Here is a 19,439-nt window from a genome sequence, read left to right on the forward strand (position 1 = left end):
TTCAATTTTTTCAACACTTCAGCAATTTTTATTAATCTACAATAATTGACGTGAATGTTCTAACTTCTTCACTTGGTCATTTACATATTCAGGGAAGAGAATAAGCCTTTGTACAAATCCTTATGGTTCTCCACATGTGACAGTTCCTGCAATCTGAGAATTCTCTTCTCATTATCATACTTTGCTTCCAATCAGATGAGTGTGTGTGTGTGTGTGTGTGTGTGTGTGTGTGTGTGTGTGTGTGTGTGTGTGTGTGTGTGTGTGTGTGTGTGTGTGTGTGTGTGTGTGTGCTCTTTCCTCTGGCTCACATTTCTCCCAGGGGAACGAGGCTGAAAAACACAAAAACCTACGGCAGTTTTCAGGAAAAAATCTGATAATCTCATTTGCTGTCCCGTTGTCGGTTATTTCCTGAGCGCCGTCTAGCTGGGGTGCCAGCTAGACGGTGGCTCCCCAGCTCACATTACTCGATGTCACTGTAATACTAAACGGCACTGTAATACTCGACGTCACTGTAACACTGGAGGTCACTGTAACACTGGAGGTCCCTGTAATATTCGACGTCACTGTGATACTGGAGGTCACTGTAATACTGGAGGTCACTGTAATACTGGAGGTCACTATAATACTGGAGATCACTGTAATACTGGAGGTCACTGTAATACTGGAGGTCACTGTAATATTCGACGTCACTGTGATACTGGAGGTCACTGTAATACTGGAGGTCACTGTAATACTGGAGGTCACTGTAATATTGGAGGTCACTGTAATATTCGACGTCACTGTGATACTGGAGGTCACTGTAATACTGGAGGTCACTGTAATACTGGAGGTCACTGTAATACTGGAGGTCACAGTAATACTGGAGGTCACTGTAATACTGGAGGTCACTGTAATACTGGAGGTCACTGTGATACTGGAGGTCACTGTAATACTGGAGGTCACTGTAATACTGGAGGTCACTGTAATACTGGAGGTCACTGTGATACTGGAGGTCACTGTAATACTGGAGGTCACTGTAATACTGGAGGTCACTGTGATACTGGAGGTCACTGTAATACTGGAGGTCACTGTGATACTGGAGGTCACTGTAATACTGGAGGTCACTGTAATACTGGAGGTCACTGTAATACTGGAGGTCACTGTGATACTGGAGGTCACTGTAATACTGGAGGTCACTGTAATACTGGAGGTCACTGTAATACTGGAGGTCACTGTAATACTGGAGGTCACTGTAATACTGGAGGTCACTGAAATACTGGAGGTCACTGTGATACTGGAGGTCACTGAAATACTGGAGGTCACTGTAATACTGGAGGTCACTGTAATACTGGAGGTCACTGTAATGCTGGAGGTCACTGTAATACTGGAGATCACTGTGATACTGGAGGTCACTGAAATACTGGAGGTCACTGTGATACTGGAGGTCACTGTAATACTGGAGGTCACTGTGATACTGGAGGTCACTGAAATACTGGAGGTCACTGTGATACTGGAGGTCACTGTAGTACTGGAGGTCACTGTGATACTGGAGGTCACTGAAATACTGGAGGTCACTGTGATACTGGAGGTCACTGAAATACTGGAGGTCACTGTGATACTGGAGGTCACTGAAATACTGGAGGTCACTGTGATACTGAAGGTCACTGTAATACTGGAGGTCACTGTGATACTGGAGGTTACTGTAATACTGGAGGTCACTGTAATACTCAGCAGTGACTGCCGTATGAGAAGGTAGAGATGAGGGATATAATCAGTGCTCGTCCCTTGAGAGTAGAGAGGAAGGGGTGAGGGGGGATTAGTTGGTGGAGGGATTGGTGCTGCTTGATTAGGCACGCGTTGTGGGTTAGCATGCTAATGATGATTGCTAGTGAGCGGGTGTGGGTTGGGTAGATTAGTTTCCTGATTGAATTACTATGCGGGTGAGTGGTTGATTGGCTGGGTTAAAATGCTTTTTTTTGGTTGAATCAACCAAAGTGTTAAAATGGGTCTTGGAAGAGAGCGCTTTTTTCTCATACTTCCGTATAATGACCTCCACTTTATTTCCTATTTTCTCTCATTTGTAACAGGTTTCCCTCCAGCTTCTCTCCCACGTTCATCTCTCTAACACCTTTGGTCCCCAGCATATGGACGCAAACTCTGCGGGTCTTTAGCGCCACCTTTCACTAGAAATATGCCATCATATGGGTCGAAAACTTGCCCACATGCTGCATACCACAGGATGGAGATCACTGCTCTAACGTACCGGTTCTTCCCTCTGATATAACGTCTGCCATCCCCTCTAACACCTTCAGCAGCCTCCGCCTCCTCTATCACCGAGAGAAGCACGACGAGAATTTCTTAATTAAGAGAAACATTTGGATTGTGATTTTCTCAAGGCCGCCACACATACTATCTCTCTCTCTCTCTCTCTCTCTCTCTCTCTCTCTCTCTCTCTCTCTCTCTCTCTCTCTCTCTCTCTCTCTCTCTCTCTCTCTCTCTCTCTCTCTCTCTCTCTCTCTCTCTCTCTCTCTCTCTCTCTCTCTCTCTCTCTCTCTCTCTCTCTCTCTCTCTCTCTCTCTCTCTCTCTCTCTCTCTCTCTCTCTCTCTCTCTCTCTCTCTCTCTCTCTCTCTCTCTCTCTCTCTCTCTCTCTCTCTCTCTCTCTCTCTCTCTCTCTCTCTCTCATCCTGGCACACCTTCGCACATACATTATCTCAACAAGACATTCCTCAGAGTGCGCTTAACTTAGCCTGACAATATCTTGGTGAAAGGTGAAGGAGGACCGGCAGAGTTGATGGGGATAGAAGAGAGGCCGAGGAAGACCTTGAGCCCGTGACGTAACGAAAGTTGTAGGACATGATAAAATCTCCCCGAGGATGCTAAAGGATGCTGAGTAAGTTGAGAGTTTAATTGCCTGACAATAGAGTGCTGTAGAGTTAATAATACTCAGAAAAGCGTAATATGAAGTTAAGGCTAACTCCATATATAGTTCCAATAGCACATATTGCCAAACAATTTATTACTGAGCGTAATTCCATCAGCCAACAGAAAAGAGATCAGGAGCTGGATTTCATTCTTCATTTGCAATTAGGGAGTATATTTAGGTAAATACACAGCCACCAAATCAGCTATTCACACTCAGAATAAAATTATAATAATTATCTCCAAATACCTTGTGTTTTGTAGAGGCACAAGAGAACTAAAACTCAGAACACAGCTAACATAGATCCTCAAAGCAAACGACAAACAGATTTAGTACCACAATACCAAATATAAGACATATATTTAGCACTATAATTCGATATGAAATTCATTGGTTTAAAACCGAGAATGTGCTATTAAACAGGCCTCCAAGACTACAATTGTCACATACGTTACAGAGATTTAGGACCAAGAAGGCGCAACATAGGGCGCAGTTTTAGGACCACAAATGTGAAATGCATTCAGCGTTACATCATGGATATGCACAGAACAGATGAGAGTGAAACTGACTTTACTACTGTAATTTGAGAGACATCTACACATTTTAACCTTAAACAATGCAAACCAAAACTGTACATGTGCCTGTCCATGGCTTCCTCTCCCACGGCTCATTTCCATCTATATATATATATATATATATATATATATATATATATATATATATATATATATATATATATATATATATATATATATATATATATATATATATATATATATATATATATGAACTTAAGGCACAACTCTCCTAAACACGAGAGTGAAGTATACAACTTTAGAACACTTTCCCACCAGGAGACTCGAACCCTCGCCAGCACAGAAGCCTTCCAGCAACTGGCATAACAGGTACGCCTTAACCCGCTCCACCACCTGCTCAGACCTTAAAAGAGATGGTAATTTCGGAGTATTTTTTTATATATTCCAAAGATCATTACCTCCCAAGAGCACTAGAGCAAGTGAGGGGTCATTTATACGTTTATTTCATCAAGTCCCTGTTAATATGGGAGAACACTGTGTCTATGAACTTAAGGCCTGAGCAGGTGGTGGAGCGGGTTAAGGCGTACCTGTTATGCCAGTTGCTGGAAGGCTTCTGTGCTGGCGAGGGTTCGAGTCTCCTGGTGGGAAAGTGTTCTAAAGTTGTGTATATATATATATATATATATATATATATATATATATATATATATATATATATATATATATATATATATATATATATATATATATATATATATATATATATATATATATATAAATTATGGTTATGTTTAGATTAAGTCTCAATTTTACAATTTTACATTGGAATGTACATCATAGTCTTCCAAATTTACGAATATATGCATAACACCTCAATAATTAAATAATTTATAGATGTCTTTAGAACCAGTCATGTGTTGGTATAATATGCAAACAAATGCCAATTGAATTGTAAAAATTAATGTGAAAGCTGTATTTTTCATGCATTTAGAATTTTCCCATAAAGTGCCTTGGCACATATACTGTATATAATATATTATAATATTACCTGCTCCAATATTATTATGACTTTTCTTAGCCAAAGGAACTGTTTACTTGTTTTATAAACTAAATCAATCATAAATTTAAATCATTACTGAATAAGGTTATTGATATCATTTATATCAAGTCTTTAAGAAAAATAATAATTACTATCTTACGTCAATAATTATTATCTTACGTCACTCATTTTCCTTTTTGATTCTGCAAATGGCCGTGTCTCTGTTACTTTATACAGATGCTTCCATGTATCCTTCATGCCGACAGATTCATACACTACCGTCAATAAAGGTGAGCTCCGGTTGCCTTGGTAACATCCTATCTCAGCATCTCTTTCATCTCCGCTTCAGGGAGACGGGGGAGAAGAACAGAGAGGAGGAAGATAATGATGAAGTAGGAAGAGAGTAAAGTGGTGGGTGGGAGATGATTAAGAAAGAGCATCACGGAGAAGAGGAGGATTTCACAGATTACCATATCCCAAAAAATATCATTTTTAGTCACTTTAAGTGTTTGAAATCCTTCAGAGCCTGTGTTCTATCTTTTTGAACAGTAAGTGTAATATATACCTGAATTGTACCACTTCTATTTCGTATAAATAATTTGTATTATTGTTATTATTTACATTCCGATTTTTGAAACTTTGTATAGATTGAATCTCAACTACTACATCACTTAATTCATTTCACTTGCTCATTATTAACACAATGAAGAAGAGCTTCATATATTAGTGTGTCAATTGAGTGTCTCGTTTCCACTCGCGTCCATAGTAGTGAGGGGAATTCACAGTTAGAAGTTAGAAACCTTTCTCAAAGCAGTTTATAAAATTGTTACAATTATGCTTTACCTAACAGGTGTACAGCTTACACTTATATGTTTATATATAATAACATTTATCTTACAATTTGAATGGTGATATATTCGTAAAACAAGGAGCCCTTTCTATTAGCTCCATTGTTTAAGTTCTTTACCAGTCTTGAAGAAAACCTCTAGGCTTTCTCTAGTTTTCTAATTTTATTTAGCAATTTTTGTTAATCGCGACTACACATTGGATATACATATTTTACCACCGGTCTAACATAGTGTACAACGATCCGAAACCTTATTTCGCCAAATGTCTGGAGGATTCACGGATGTTCTCCAGTGGTGAAAAATAAGTTATGTTTACTACCACAGCTTTTACCTCTAATGCCTCAAGCATTTGCCTTTCCATCATCAGAGAGTGTTCCAGCAGCCTCATCCCGCCACACCCAAAATCACCTGGCACTTGTGTGTGTTAAACTCGAACAGTCATTACTCACTCAGTCTACCTTTTGAAACATAGTTCAATCTACTCCTCAGATTCGTCACATCAGTTTTGCATCACTGGCGCCGGATCCTCACCTGTGACAGTGCTGATCCCTGCATGTGGACCACCACTTGTTACTTCCTTTCAGTCTAATATCTCCAATCTCACTACTACTGTTTACTTCGTGTTGGATAGATATACGCATACCCAATTCAACCAGTTAGTCTTACGTTTGCATAGTTGCCGTATGAAATGGAACTATATCAAGGGCCTTCTGGCAATCAAGGAACATGCAGTCAGCCCATTAACTCTCTCCCGCGTGAACATTGTCAACTTCTCATAGAGCTCCAGCAGGATTGTTAGATATGACTTAACTCTTAACTCAACCAAAGTTGAAACTTTGTAAGAATCATGTTCCCTTTTGCTTATTCCAATAGTCTTTTTTTTACTTCATCATGGACCTTTTATGAAAGATCCGAACGTTAGCGATGCACTCCTGTAGTTTAGTGACTCCTATCTACACGTTTCTTATATACAGGTAAGCATTTATAAGGTATATACGCTATATAAGCTATATATACATATATGGTAATATATGGTAAGCTATATACATAAGCTGTATACATCAGCATTCTTCCAGACGTATGGAGGCTATCCCGTCTACAATGAAACATTCTAGAATATTGCAGAGGGTTTCCCCTCGGCGTCCCAGCTGCATTGTTGAGCAACCATAGGGAGATGTGGTCAGGTCCGGCGGTCGTCATCCAAGCCAGAGCCTCCAGATGGTCCCCCTTGTCTTGACTCTTGAACCGTCAGTGTTATCTTGTCCTTCACTCAAGGGCGTCCTGTCCTCCTGGACCCCAGGCACTCATGGGCGTCCTGTCCTCGACCTGGACCCCAGGCACTCATGGGTGTTTTGTCCTCCTCGACTTGGACCCCAGGCACTCATGGGTGTCCTGTCCTCGACCTGGACCCCAGGCACTCATGGACGTTGTGTACTCCTCAACCTGGACCCCAGGATATGGCTAGTTACTTCCAGGAGGCGTTAGTTCATGGCCACACATCAGAGGGGGGAGTGCATGTAAATGTCCCAAGTATTTAAACAGGTGGGACAGGAAGTGTTAAACTACAAATGACAAGAACATTTATAAACATTTGCTGTTTCCAGGGGTCGGGAGGGCTCTTTTCCCATATTAAATGACGCGATAATTCACTGACATGTCCGACTGATGAGGCTCTGTGGTAGTTTATTATTGTTGTTTAACCCTGGATATTATACTACTAGACTGGGTACCCAGCGGTGCCCGGGTCCACTCGGTACACAGGTTAGGCCCGCCTCCCCTGTCTCCACGTACCGCGACACATGTGTCCATATTCCGTCCCCCAGTGTCCACCCACTGCCCCCTCCCCATTTTTCTATCCTCCGGCCTTCCGGTCTCCTCATTCCGCAAATCCTTTCCCCCTCCCCCCACCGTCCTCCTCCCTCGATTTCTACACACACCGAGTCCCTTGCTTTTATATTTATTTCCCAACTATTTAAAACTACCATGATTAAAATGCTTTATATCATTCAGTAAGCAGCCATTGCTGCCCATTGACCAAGGTTCATTACAGCTCTGTGACTCTCTTCACATTCTAGACCTTCTAGTGTTCACTGTTCACTCTCTTACACGAACATTTGTGTTTTTTCAAATGATCCTGTTAAGAGTTCGTATAGGGTACGCGATACCTGCCTTCCATATCACGCCCCAAGCACTGACCAATCACGCACGTCACCGTCCATCCATATAGCCAGCCAGCCCCAATAACCAACAACCACCACCACCCACACTCCTGCCACTGGCACGTCCACACTCTAGATGGCGCTGATCCCAGCTTCCCTTAGTGATTTATAACTATTTGGGCAGCACGAGCAGCAGGACAGATCGAAGGCTAGGTTGTCCGATCTCTCCCGCCTCCTCAACTCCTTCCATCTCTACCCCATGCACCTCTATCTCCACTATCTCGGCCTCTGTCTCCACTACCACTACCTACAATGTCGTTTTCACCAACTCTACCGTCTGCAGCTTCACAACTGCAACCTACACCTCCTTCACTTCTGCCTCCACTACCAACACCTCTCTTCAACCCACCACACCTTCACCGAAACCACCAACACATTTTGCCATCAGAACTATAACTTCCAAATTGCCCATCAATAACTCCAGCACAGCAGCCTCTACCACAACCACAGTCACAACCCGAACCATCACTACAACCATAAACCTTCATCACAACCACCGACATAGCACAGCATTTCTCGCTGCTACTTAATGCAATAATCAAAACAATAATGATATTTCAAAACAAGAGCGAAAACAAGAAAAATAAACACTCAAGCTTCACAAAGAGCCAGATAAAACAACAGTATATATCTCCTCCTGAGTATTGACCTTTGTACGGTGGCCCGGGATGACCTGTCTTTTCTGGGAAAGACAGGCTGAGAGAGAGAGAGAGAGAGAGAGAGAGAGAGAGAGAGAGAGAGAGAGAGAGAGAGAGAGAGAGAGAGAGAGAGAGAGAGAGAGAGAGAGAGAGAGAGAGAGAGGGAGAGAGAGAGAGATAGAGAGAGAGAGAGAGAGAGAGAGAGAGAGAGAGAGAGAGAGAGAGAGAGAGAGAGAGAGAGAGAGAGAGAGAGAGAGAGAGAGAGAGAGAGAGAGAGAGACAGACAGACAGACAGACAGACAGACAGACAGACAGACAGACAGACAGACAGACAGACAGACAGACAGACAGACAGACAGACAGACAGACAGAGACAGAGAGAAGGGTAGTGAATGCCAGCCAATAAGTGAGAAGTAAACACTGTTTACAACACTAGAGTATTGTGAGAGACGAGGATGAGGGGGCGTTGAGAGGACTGAAGAGCGGTGAAGAGAATGGAGCATTAAAAGGGGAGAAGAACTTTGGGAGTTGAGAGGGAAGAACAGAGAGAGTTGAGAGGGGAGAAGAAGATGGATCGTTGAGGGAAAAGAGGAAAAAGATGCGTCAATTCACAAGGATCATATCTATCAGAGTAGCTACCTCCTAACAGATACTGAAATACGAGTGGTATATTCCGTAGACTTATTTGGTATTGTAAATTTTGGTCACATTATAAAATTTGATATTGTTATCTAATTTCACTGAAATTCAAATTTAAAATTGTTAAGTTAAGTTCACAGCTCACACCATAAAAGTGGTAAAAGTGTCGAAATGGTTCTATTAATGCAAACGGATCATCAAATATCAATGCTTATAATAATACTGTAAACAGTAGAATACAAAATAATAAAATATAAGAATATATTTAAACTAGAAATCATTAATGAGAATTCATCCATGGTCATCATAACCTTTCAGCCTTGTTAAATTATATCCGCCAATACCTGCCTTCAGCCACGTTAAATCGAAACAGTGATTGGACATTAAAATATTTATTAAATTCTTCATTAATCAAAAAAGGGATATTTAGTGGAAAACTGAAAATTTTTGCGTTTTATTTAAATCATGTAATATGTTTACAAGTGAATATTTTGTTAAGGATCAAACTTATACTATGTGACTATTAGTGATTTTGTTGCTGTTGTTGTTGATTCTGCAGCTGTTGTTATTGTTATGGTTGTTGTTGTTGTTGTTTTTATTACTGTTGTTGCTCTTGTTTCCGTTGTTCTTGCTTTTTCTGTTATTGACGTTATGGCTGATGTAGCCATAACTCAAACAGGACATGATTGTTAGTGATAATGTTATCGGAAAACCCGACACCATTTACTAATATTATATACAATATGCAGATAATATTGTTGCTGTTGTATACACAAGTTAACCTGTAGAAAATGTAGCTTGTAGTAGAATTTTCCATCAATAGAAAACGGGATATCATTGCCACATAGTGCTATAAATTCACCAGCTATTCTGTTGGGAATTATACTTAATACAGTAGTCTTTGGATTTATTACATCATAAAAACATCTCATTTGAATTAACTTAATTATCAGTATCAAAATAGAGTAAATGTGACCCTTCTATCACTTATTGACATCTGGACAAAGAGAGCCCGGAGCGTCAGCGGTGAGGGAGGTCAGCCATTGTAAAAGACCAGAGTCGTTGGAGCTAATTTAGCTCCTATAATTATCTCTTGGACAAAGTGTTGTGGAGATCAAATTAGTGCTTCTTCCATCATCAACACGCTGTCAACATCTAACAAGGGAAGTGTCTCTCCGAAATCTTATCTAATTCATTTTTAGCCAGTAATGTAAAAGGTAGATAGGATTATTTCCGGTTAGATCACGAACGAACGACTCAACACAGGTAATTACGCCTTGGTCCTTATCTAATAATATATAAATGTTTCATCTGATATAGCTGTCATATATTAGCATTCCGGCTTTACAGCTAGTGCCCTTTGACAGGAACAAAAAGAGGAAGCAAGAATTTACGTATATCAGTTACATGGATGTTGGAAGCTAGCCTCATACGAGGATTATTTAGTGTCTACTACCTGGTGGACTAAGCCTGCTGTACAATAAGATAAGGCACTTCCTCAATTTATTTACTAATATATGTAGTGTAATACTGTAGTTTGATTGGCTGCATATATATAAATTTAATATAAACCCCCCCTAATGTGTAAGGATCGATTTGTGAGAATAATTGCAGAAATACAATCCACTAAACATCATACATATTGCTATCGAAATATATTAATTAACGTAAATATAAATTCTATATAAATTCATATTAAATTAAAAAATATAAATCTCACAGGTCGGTTCCCACAAATGTTGTTGCTTTTGTTGTTGTAGTTGTTTCTGTTGTTGCTTATTATTGTTGTTATTGCTGCTGTTGTTGTTGTGGCTGAGGCCATAAATCATATAGTACTTGATTCTTAGTGATGTTGTTGCTCTTATTAGTATTAGTATTAGTATTAGTATTAGTATTAGTATTTTCAAAATTTCTGCTATAATAATATATTTTGGTATTGTTGTGTTTCTCGTACTTCGACGTGCGCCTTCACTTTCAGCGCAATTTGTCTGTTTATTCATGTAATACCTGTGTCTATATCACTGCACTTATTGCGGTGACTGCTTTCTGCTTGTCTGTCTGTATGTACACCGCCGTGTAGCCGTGTACTATGCCGTGTAGGCCTAGTTTGTTCTATTCTCTTATGCTTTCTAACCCTCTTATTGGCCTATTCCCTAGACGATTCGACTCTATTACGCCTGTCTGCCATATTGACAGCTAACCAGGACTCTTTAACGATATCAATATATAGTTCAAATGCTGTATACGTAGGCATTTGTTATTTTGTGCTTGTTTGATAAAAATAGAGAGAGTTGGATAAATAGACAGACAGGAAGTGACAGAGAGGCTCCGTATCTGGCTGTGGTGATCTTCGATTCGCAGTCATAGGTCTCAGGTTCGATTCCTAGCCGGAACAGAAACAAATTTGCAGAATTTCCTTACCTCATGTTTCTGTTGATCAAGCAGAAAATAGGTACCTGTGTATTATGTATGTATGTATGCATGAATGTATGCGTACCTGTGTAGGCTGTTGTGGGGCTCATCATGGTGAGTGTCAGTAGTTAGATATACATACGTATATGCCCATAGTCCTTGCGCCCAAACGGACAGCTTCCACGGACCCGGGTTCGATTCCAAGCTGAGGCAGAAGCAAATGGGAAGAGTTTATCACCTGATGCTCCCGTTCACCTTGAAGTAAGTAGGTTCCTGGAAGTTAGACAGCTGCATCCTGGGAATATGTGTATGTTTGTGGGTTTGACAGAGTAGTAGGTGCAGTACCTACTACATACTATTCATACCTAGTAGATATGATAGAGGAAAATCGGTCGCGAGTGAGTACATTAGATAAGCAACGGTAACGAAGGGAGGGTCCAAGAGCCAGCACCCATACCCAGTGCTCACTATTAAGGCAGAGTTCCCTATTTCTTTTATTATTAAAGTCGGCCTCCGATGGGGAAAATTACACTTCAATAATAATAATAATAATAATAATAATAATAATAATAATAATAATAATATTTTTTTATATTTAAAAGCAAACTAATTATTTTATGTTAATATTTCAATTCAATATTGCATTTTATTTTGTATACACTATCGCAGAATCAACCCCCTTTTTATCAGGGGTTTTTTATGCCTCGGAACAAAAATAGATAAACAATGTCTCGTCTTCTTAACGACAACTCTTCGCTGCGACTGAAGAGTTATCGTCAAGAAACGTTTGGTTCGGTGTCGGGCGTTGAAGGTCTTCGAACCTCTAAAGGGTTGTTAAGGCCACCACAACTGCTTACTGACCAACCATCATGTATACTTTAGTCCTCAACATTGTTCAGAACTAAAGGAAACTCTTAGTGTATTTACACAGAGAAACGGTATAAACCTCTCAGTGTATATACACCGAGAAACGGTATACACCTCTCAGTGTATATACACCGATAAACGGTATACACGTCTCAGTGTATATACACCGAGGAATGGTATACACCTCTCAGTGTATATACACCGAGGAACGTTATACACCTCTCAGTGTATATATTCCTGCGAGTGAATTCGATGGTCAAATACCGCGTCACTGAAGGAGTCCGGTTACTAGACAAGGAAAATCGAGCAATATCGGACTAATTACTAAATCGTAAGTGATGGTTCTCGATGGAGTTGCGTTCAGTGGAGCGGTAATGGAGGCAGATCACCTAAATCTACCGCCTGACGCCGAGGAAATTGGGTTGTTGGCCCATAGTTAAAATTTAACCATCGGTCAGAGCATCACTGTGCGCAAGAGGCGTTATAATCGTGCACATACGAATGACGGTGCGCAGCGTCCTTACGCATTCCTCCAATAGGACTTGGTACTTATTGTACGATAACGAATATTTTGACTTTTTGCAGAGACAATAAGAAGTTATTATGATTATTATTATCAACCAGAGACTCACGATGTCCGAATTAACACATTTGCTCGAATTACAGTTAACTTTACGGGTTAACATTAAGATAAGGAAATATCTATAGTGAATACCGAGGTAAACTGTGGGTGTCTACTGGAGAAAAATGTAACTATTTTCCCCGCTAGAAAATCCTCAAGTTCTATTTCGACCGATGAACTCAGGATGAAAAACAAAAGGCTCTCTCCCTATTCTTCACTCTTTCTCTAGCGCACTACAGGAAGGGAAAAGCTAGATGTCACGAGAAATGACGTGGATACAGAAACCCACGGATAGAAAATTGACGAGAAAACCATTGAGAAAACAAAACAAAAACTATGATGTCAATACTGTCTCCTTGACTCCTGTGTGCTAGCAAATATCTCCTGAGAGACCCAGCGTCTCTCAGCACCAACATCTCTAAGCCTCAGCATCTATTGCCCCCGGAATCTGCTGTCTTCAGCATCCATTAACCTCAGTTAAAGACCACAACACTTGTTAGTCCCAGCATCGTCATTTGACTCAGCATCTGATGGCCCCGGTGTTTTTTTATTACAGTATCTGTTAGCCCCAGCGTTTGAATACCCCTCCACCGCCCTTGCTAAAACAAACAACATCATCAGGCCTAGCACAGCCTCCCTCGGAGAGATATCCACCCGGCATCCGTATGATAATAACATTTTCATCCCTCTGTATCAGTAATTTCCCTCCGGAAATCAACCGCGGCGTGACGCTAAAAGGGTTAACTCTCTAGAGAAATTATATATATATATATATATATATATATATATATATATATATATATAGATAGATAGATAGATAGATAGATAGATAGATAGATATATATATATATATATATATATATATATATATATATATATATATATATATATATATATATATATATATTATTAAATATGACCGAAAAAGTAAGATTAATAATTCTAACACGAATTTTCTCGATCTTTCTTACGTTTCTTTTCACTGTTGATGGTAATTCAAAGATCAATTCTCCAAAATTCATTTTTATTTCTAGTCTGACGCGACACTTGAGCGCGTTTCGTAAAACTTATTACATTTTCAAAGACTTTAGTTTACAAACACACAACTGAAACTGAATAGAGCTTACACATCTTCGATTTTATACCTACATTTGGGTGAGGTGGATGAGGTGAAAACAAACTTTCAACAATGGGTATTGAATGGGTATTAAATTCAAACACAAGACAGAACACGAAACAATGGGTATTGAATGGAAGTAATTGTAGAAAGCCTATTGGTCCATATTTCTTGATGCATCTATATTGGAGCGGAGTCTTGAAGTGGGTAGAATATAGTTGTGCATTAATTGGCTGTTGATTGCTGGTGTTGACTTCTTGATGTGTAGTGCCTCGCAGACGTCAAGCCGCCTGCTATCGCTGTATCTATCGATGATTTCTGTGTTGTTTGCTAAGATTTCTCTGGTGATGGTTTGGTTGTGGGAAGAGATTATATGTTCCTTAATGGAGCCCTGTTGCTTATGCATCGTTAAACGCCTGGAAAGAGATGTTGTTGTCTTGCCTATATACTGGGTTTTTTGAGGCTTACAGTCCCCAAGAGGGCATTTGAAGGCATAGACGACGTTGGTCTCTTTTAAAGCGTTCTGTTTTGTGTCTCCAGACCTTTACCGAGATGCTGAAATTTGCCAGACTTCAGAGAGAAATGGAGAGAGAGAAAAAGATATATGGAGAGAAGGGGAGATTAAAAAGGGAGAGAATTGTTTCAGAGCCGTCGTTGCGATTCCACTATTATTAATAGTTCTTGGGAACCGCATTTTTATTTCTGCCTCGAAGCGACACTTTACTTCATTTTAGTAAATAAAAATACAGTAAGTTTTTGGTCGCAATGCTTTAGTCATTTATTTATTTCTGGCTTATAGTTTTTCCCATCATGCTCATTACTTCTCTAATATTATTACTCAACAGTCAAGAATATATGTTTATTTTTTTGTTTGGTTTGGTTATGGAAATTTTATTATTTTTATCATATAAAGTTTTTGTTTTCTGCTTCGACAGTATATACTGACATGTGTTTTAGGCATTAATGTGCAGATATTGACGAATAATGCGTATCGTTTTTATTAACATTATTATTTATATAATACATATCTTCGAATGCACAGTTTTATTAACATATCTGAGCCTGGTTTTTTACTAATTTCGGAGCACTAAACTCAAATATCTGATTGGGTTTTGCCTGTCACGAATCGTTTTTGCTCTTCATAATAACCTATTTTCGGTTTATCGACGTAAAAGTACTTTTTCCACAAACCTCTCAATGCTTATCACTTTATTTTATTTATTATTCTTATATTAATTTTACTTATTCACTTCGAACAACAACGCCACGAGTCAATTTTGAAATACACAATGTGAAATGTTAATTTCTCAAACATTTACTGAGAAATGTCATGCATATGTATTTAAAACAGTCACCTTCTATGCACAGAGTTCAATCATTGTGGTTCATTACAGCCAAAATGATGTGAAGAGGAGCAAAGATTATTTTCCTGGTAAAACTCAAGGATAACTGGAAAATACAAAATACAAAAATACAAAATACAAAAGAAAATTAGTATGTAGAGCATTTTAAGAAAACAAAAATACTCGTTGTTAAAAGTGTTAATTATCCCAAAGTATGAAGAATTTTTGCACCATCATGCTCATACATCTGGATTGATAATTACATTATCAACACTGTTGGGCAAACAGATGCAGCTGCCATGCACCCTGGTCGATGCTTATATTATCCACACACCAGCCAAACAGATGCAGCTGCCATCCACATGTAAACTATCAAGTCCAATAAATATAGAGGCCTCATCCTCCAGTTCAATAACGCCTCCCTAGGGTAGGGAACTATCAGAAGAAACTGACAAAAGCTTCCTCAAGCATTACGTTTCAAGGTTCATCGAAACAACAGGAGACCTTCAAGTGGCCAGCTTTCTTCGGCAGCGCTTCAGCGCGGCCGTCCCGAGCAAAAATCCCAATTAATTTGTTAAAATATTATTTGCGTTTATTTTTAAAACCAATGAATTTTGTTTCCAATAATGTTAGCTATTAAATACGAAAAATAATAGTAGGAATAATATTATGCAAGTGTGTTCACCCAGTTGTACTCACCTAGTTGTGCTGAGGGGGGTTGAGCTCTGGCTCTTTGGGCCCGCCTCTCAACCGCCAATCAAGTGGTGTACACCTGTGTACAACTGTGTGTGTGTATCTGTGTGAAATACATTCTGCACAAACAATTGTGTGCAACAAAGGATATATCCGTGCAACATTCCGCACAGATGAACACCTGTTGGCAACACTCGTTAAGTTCTTGACCCACTGAACTAATAAACTGATTGATAACGGCGTCCTTGTCAGAGTGAACTGACACACAGCAACTTTCCTAACGCTCTGGTGCCTCTCATGGTGACCAACTGTTCCTTGTCTCTTGCTTCCTCTCTGTCCTCCTCCCCCCATATATATATATATATATATATATATATATATATATATATATATATATATATATATATATATATATATATAAATATATATATATATATATATATATATATATATATATATATATATATATATATATATATATATATATATATATATATATATATATATATATATATATATATATATGGAGGTCACCCAAGGAGGAAGACTGTTGAGGTTGCCAAAGAGGCAACCCCCCGCCCCCACAACAGTTGCCAAACTCCCGGACACCTATTTACAGCTAGGTATTTCCCCTTTTCTATTTAATCCCTGAAAAGGGAGTATAATATTATCATGTTTTGATGTGCTTCTTGCTCGTTCTTCTTGTGCTGTGTTATGTCTCCTCCACGGGTCAAAGAGGTGTCTTGCTATTTTTCTCATATAGCTCCTTCTCGTTAACTCATATATATATATCACCTACGAAGTTGTTACTCCACGCTCTGCATCGCTATGTAAGTCTTCACTTCGCTTTTCCATTCTCTTAATTAATATACTATACCACTCTCTACTTCGATATACTTCTCTATGCCACTCTTTATTTCGATATCCTTCTCAATTCCACTCTCTACTTGGATATACTTCGCCAACAACTTGCTGTCAGTAATTCCAATGTATTAACCAGTCACCGGCGCCCAAAGTACCAATAAACTTGTGGTTCGTAATCCAACTTTCCCAAAGTTTTGATGACGAAGAAAGCTCTGATGATGTACGAAGGTGTGGGCGGGAAGGGAAGGAAGGTTTGGGAGGGAGGGAGGGAGGGAGGGAGGGAGAAAGGTAAAGAGTGAGAAAGGGAGAGAGATGGAGGAACGTATGGACGGAGAAGGAGGAGGAGAATTAACAGGGGAAAGCGCCAAGCCACCGCTCCGTCGCTCTACCGTCCAGCCCAAGTGGTTGAACGGACGGACGAAGAGAATGAGGATGAAAGACACACACACACTATATATATATATATATATATATATATATATATATATATATATATATATATATATATATATATATATATATATATATATATATATATATATATATATATATATATATATATATATATATATACATATACTCACAAACATACAAACAGACAGACAGACAGACTGGGAAGGAAGATCAGATGACGAAAATAGCTGAGGACAACGTGAGCGGGAAAATTGAGGAACATATGAACGAACATAAGGAACGAGAAACAGGTGAGAGTTAATGAAAGACAATTGGTAAATGGAGTGGAAATATGGAGAAGGTGAGAAGACAAAATGATAGAAGAGGAAGGTGAAAATAGGAAGCGGAAAAGAACTGAAAATGCAGGGAGAAATAAAAATACTGATGGAACAAAGAGAATGATAGAAAATAAGAGAAGATTGAAAAAAAAATAAAAGAACTGAACGGAAGAGGAGCAATCGAAAAAGATCTTATACGAAATAGAGGACAAGAATATATAGAAATAATAAAAACTGTAGCAGAAGTGTACGAACTTAAGTGTAATTACAACCTGGAAGATAGTAATGAAAAGATAAAGATATCGATCAGCCAGATGAAGAGGTAGACGATTAACAGCTGAATAATGATATGAAAAATAAAATACCAGAAGAATGAGAAAGCGGAAAAAATTAATGAGGGAAGGATGGAGAAAGGGAAGTAAATAGTGGTAGAAAGAAAACACAATGAGACACGGATGTAGAGGCCAACGGTGGGAAGAAACTGAACGTGGAAGGGGAAACTATACTACATGCTGCTCCTCGATACACGACTGTCGAACCTTCCGTCCTGGAGTGTGCCCGCCCTCAGTTGACGTTTCATTTCCGCTGAAAGACACTTATTTTGTGGTTTGCGAAACCTGAACGAACGATGGAAGGAGGAAATGGGAAAGGGTGCGTGGGATGGCTCCTCAGCTCGTTGGGAAAGGTGCTGTGGAAAGTAATAGGGGGTGACTTCCTTATATTGAAGCATTATCTACATGAATGCAATGGGGTTTCGGTATGTGGATTGTATATAGATGGAGAGGAAGGTGTGAGATGTGGGTATAGATGTGGAAATTGGTGCAATTCACTAAGAAACGGTGGTAGCTTGTGGAATAAGGAAGATCCGAAGCTAATGAGACCAAGTGTTTGTAAGTAATAAAAAGAAGCATTACAGAGGTACCAGAGAACACAGGGGAGACTCCACACTTGTTATATGGTAAGTTGTCGTCTTTGATGACTCTTGTGGACGCAGGAAGCTTTTAGTTCGGTGGTAGATGAAGGATGTCTTACTTGCTTTATCTCGCTGTATCGCCACGCCCTCCCAATTTCCCTCCCTCCTGCTGGTGATGGACACAAGGGAAATACCCTCCACCTCCACACGATTCCAAAAACCTGGTCGATGTCCCATGGCCCGCCTTGAATATCAGACACGTTACCAATACCTATTCCAGGCCTGAAACCAGAAATTAAATGAATAACTCCCTTGTTTCTTATTTTCTTTCGGTTTGTAGCTCGTCCTCCAAAAATGTGAAGGTAAATGTACACAGCCCCATAAGTGCAATTATGTACTACGTATGACAGTCAAGAATTGTACTTATTGTACTTAGTATTAAATCGTACTGTCTAATATATTGTGAATATTTGAGTTTACCTAAAAAGCTGAATAGAAAACCAGGACCTAACCTAACTGTCTTAGTTTGTGAAGATAAGCAATTTATTGCATCTTAATTATAACTATTACTTAACCTATAGCTATATTGATATTACAGTTTTATAAAACAAAACTAAAATATTTCAATAAATTGTAAAGTAACTCAAGATATTTTCAAATTTTGTATAAAATCTCTATTGTTAAAAAAAAGCGAAAAAGAAAATCTTAATATTTAAAACTTGTTTATAGCACCTAAACTTTTAAATTTCATCTTAAAATTTCAAGTGTCCTAACAGAAAACGAGGAGACTTAAATCGGGGGAGGGGGATGGGTAAATGTAACAGCCCCGTAAGTGCAATTATGTACTATGTATAACAGTCGGGAAATGTACTTATTACACTTAGTATTAAAACGTAAAGTCAATTCGGAGGATGGGTTGCGGTGTAGGTCCTGTTATCTGTTTTTGTTTATCTATGACTCTCATGCTCTTTATCTGTATCCTTCTTGTTCTTTGGTTACAGTTATGAAGAAGGTATGAAAAATTGGGTGGGAATGTGTTGGACGTACGGGAAGGGTGA

The 19,439-nt window shown here is 39.1% G+C and overlaps 1 protein-coding gene across 1 annotated transcript; it reads right to left on the reverse strand.

The window, feature by feature from the left end:
- Window positions 1-481: 481 nt before the first annotated feature.
- On the reverse strand, window positions 482-18,618 carry LOC138367761 (uncharacterized). Its single transcript, XM_069329713.1, has 2 exons — window positions 18,417-18,618; window positions 482-1,716 (listed from the first exon to the last, which is right to left on the reverse strand). The coding sequence occupies exons 1-2, from the start codon at window positions 18,616-18,618 to the stop codon at window positions 482-484; spliced, it is 1,437 nt and encodes a 478-aa protein (XP_069185814.1).
- Window positions 18,619-19,439: the final 821 nt, after the last annotated feature.

This window comes from Procambarus clarkii, chromosome 23 (genome assembly GCF_040958095.1).
Source record: "Procambarus clarkii isolate CNS0578487 chromosome 23, FALCON_Pclarkii_2.0, whole genome shotgun sequence".
In the NCBI taxonomy this organism is placed as follows: Eukaryota; Metazoa; Arthropoda; class Malacostraca; order Decapoda; family Cambaridae; genus Procambarus; species Procambarus clarkii.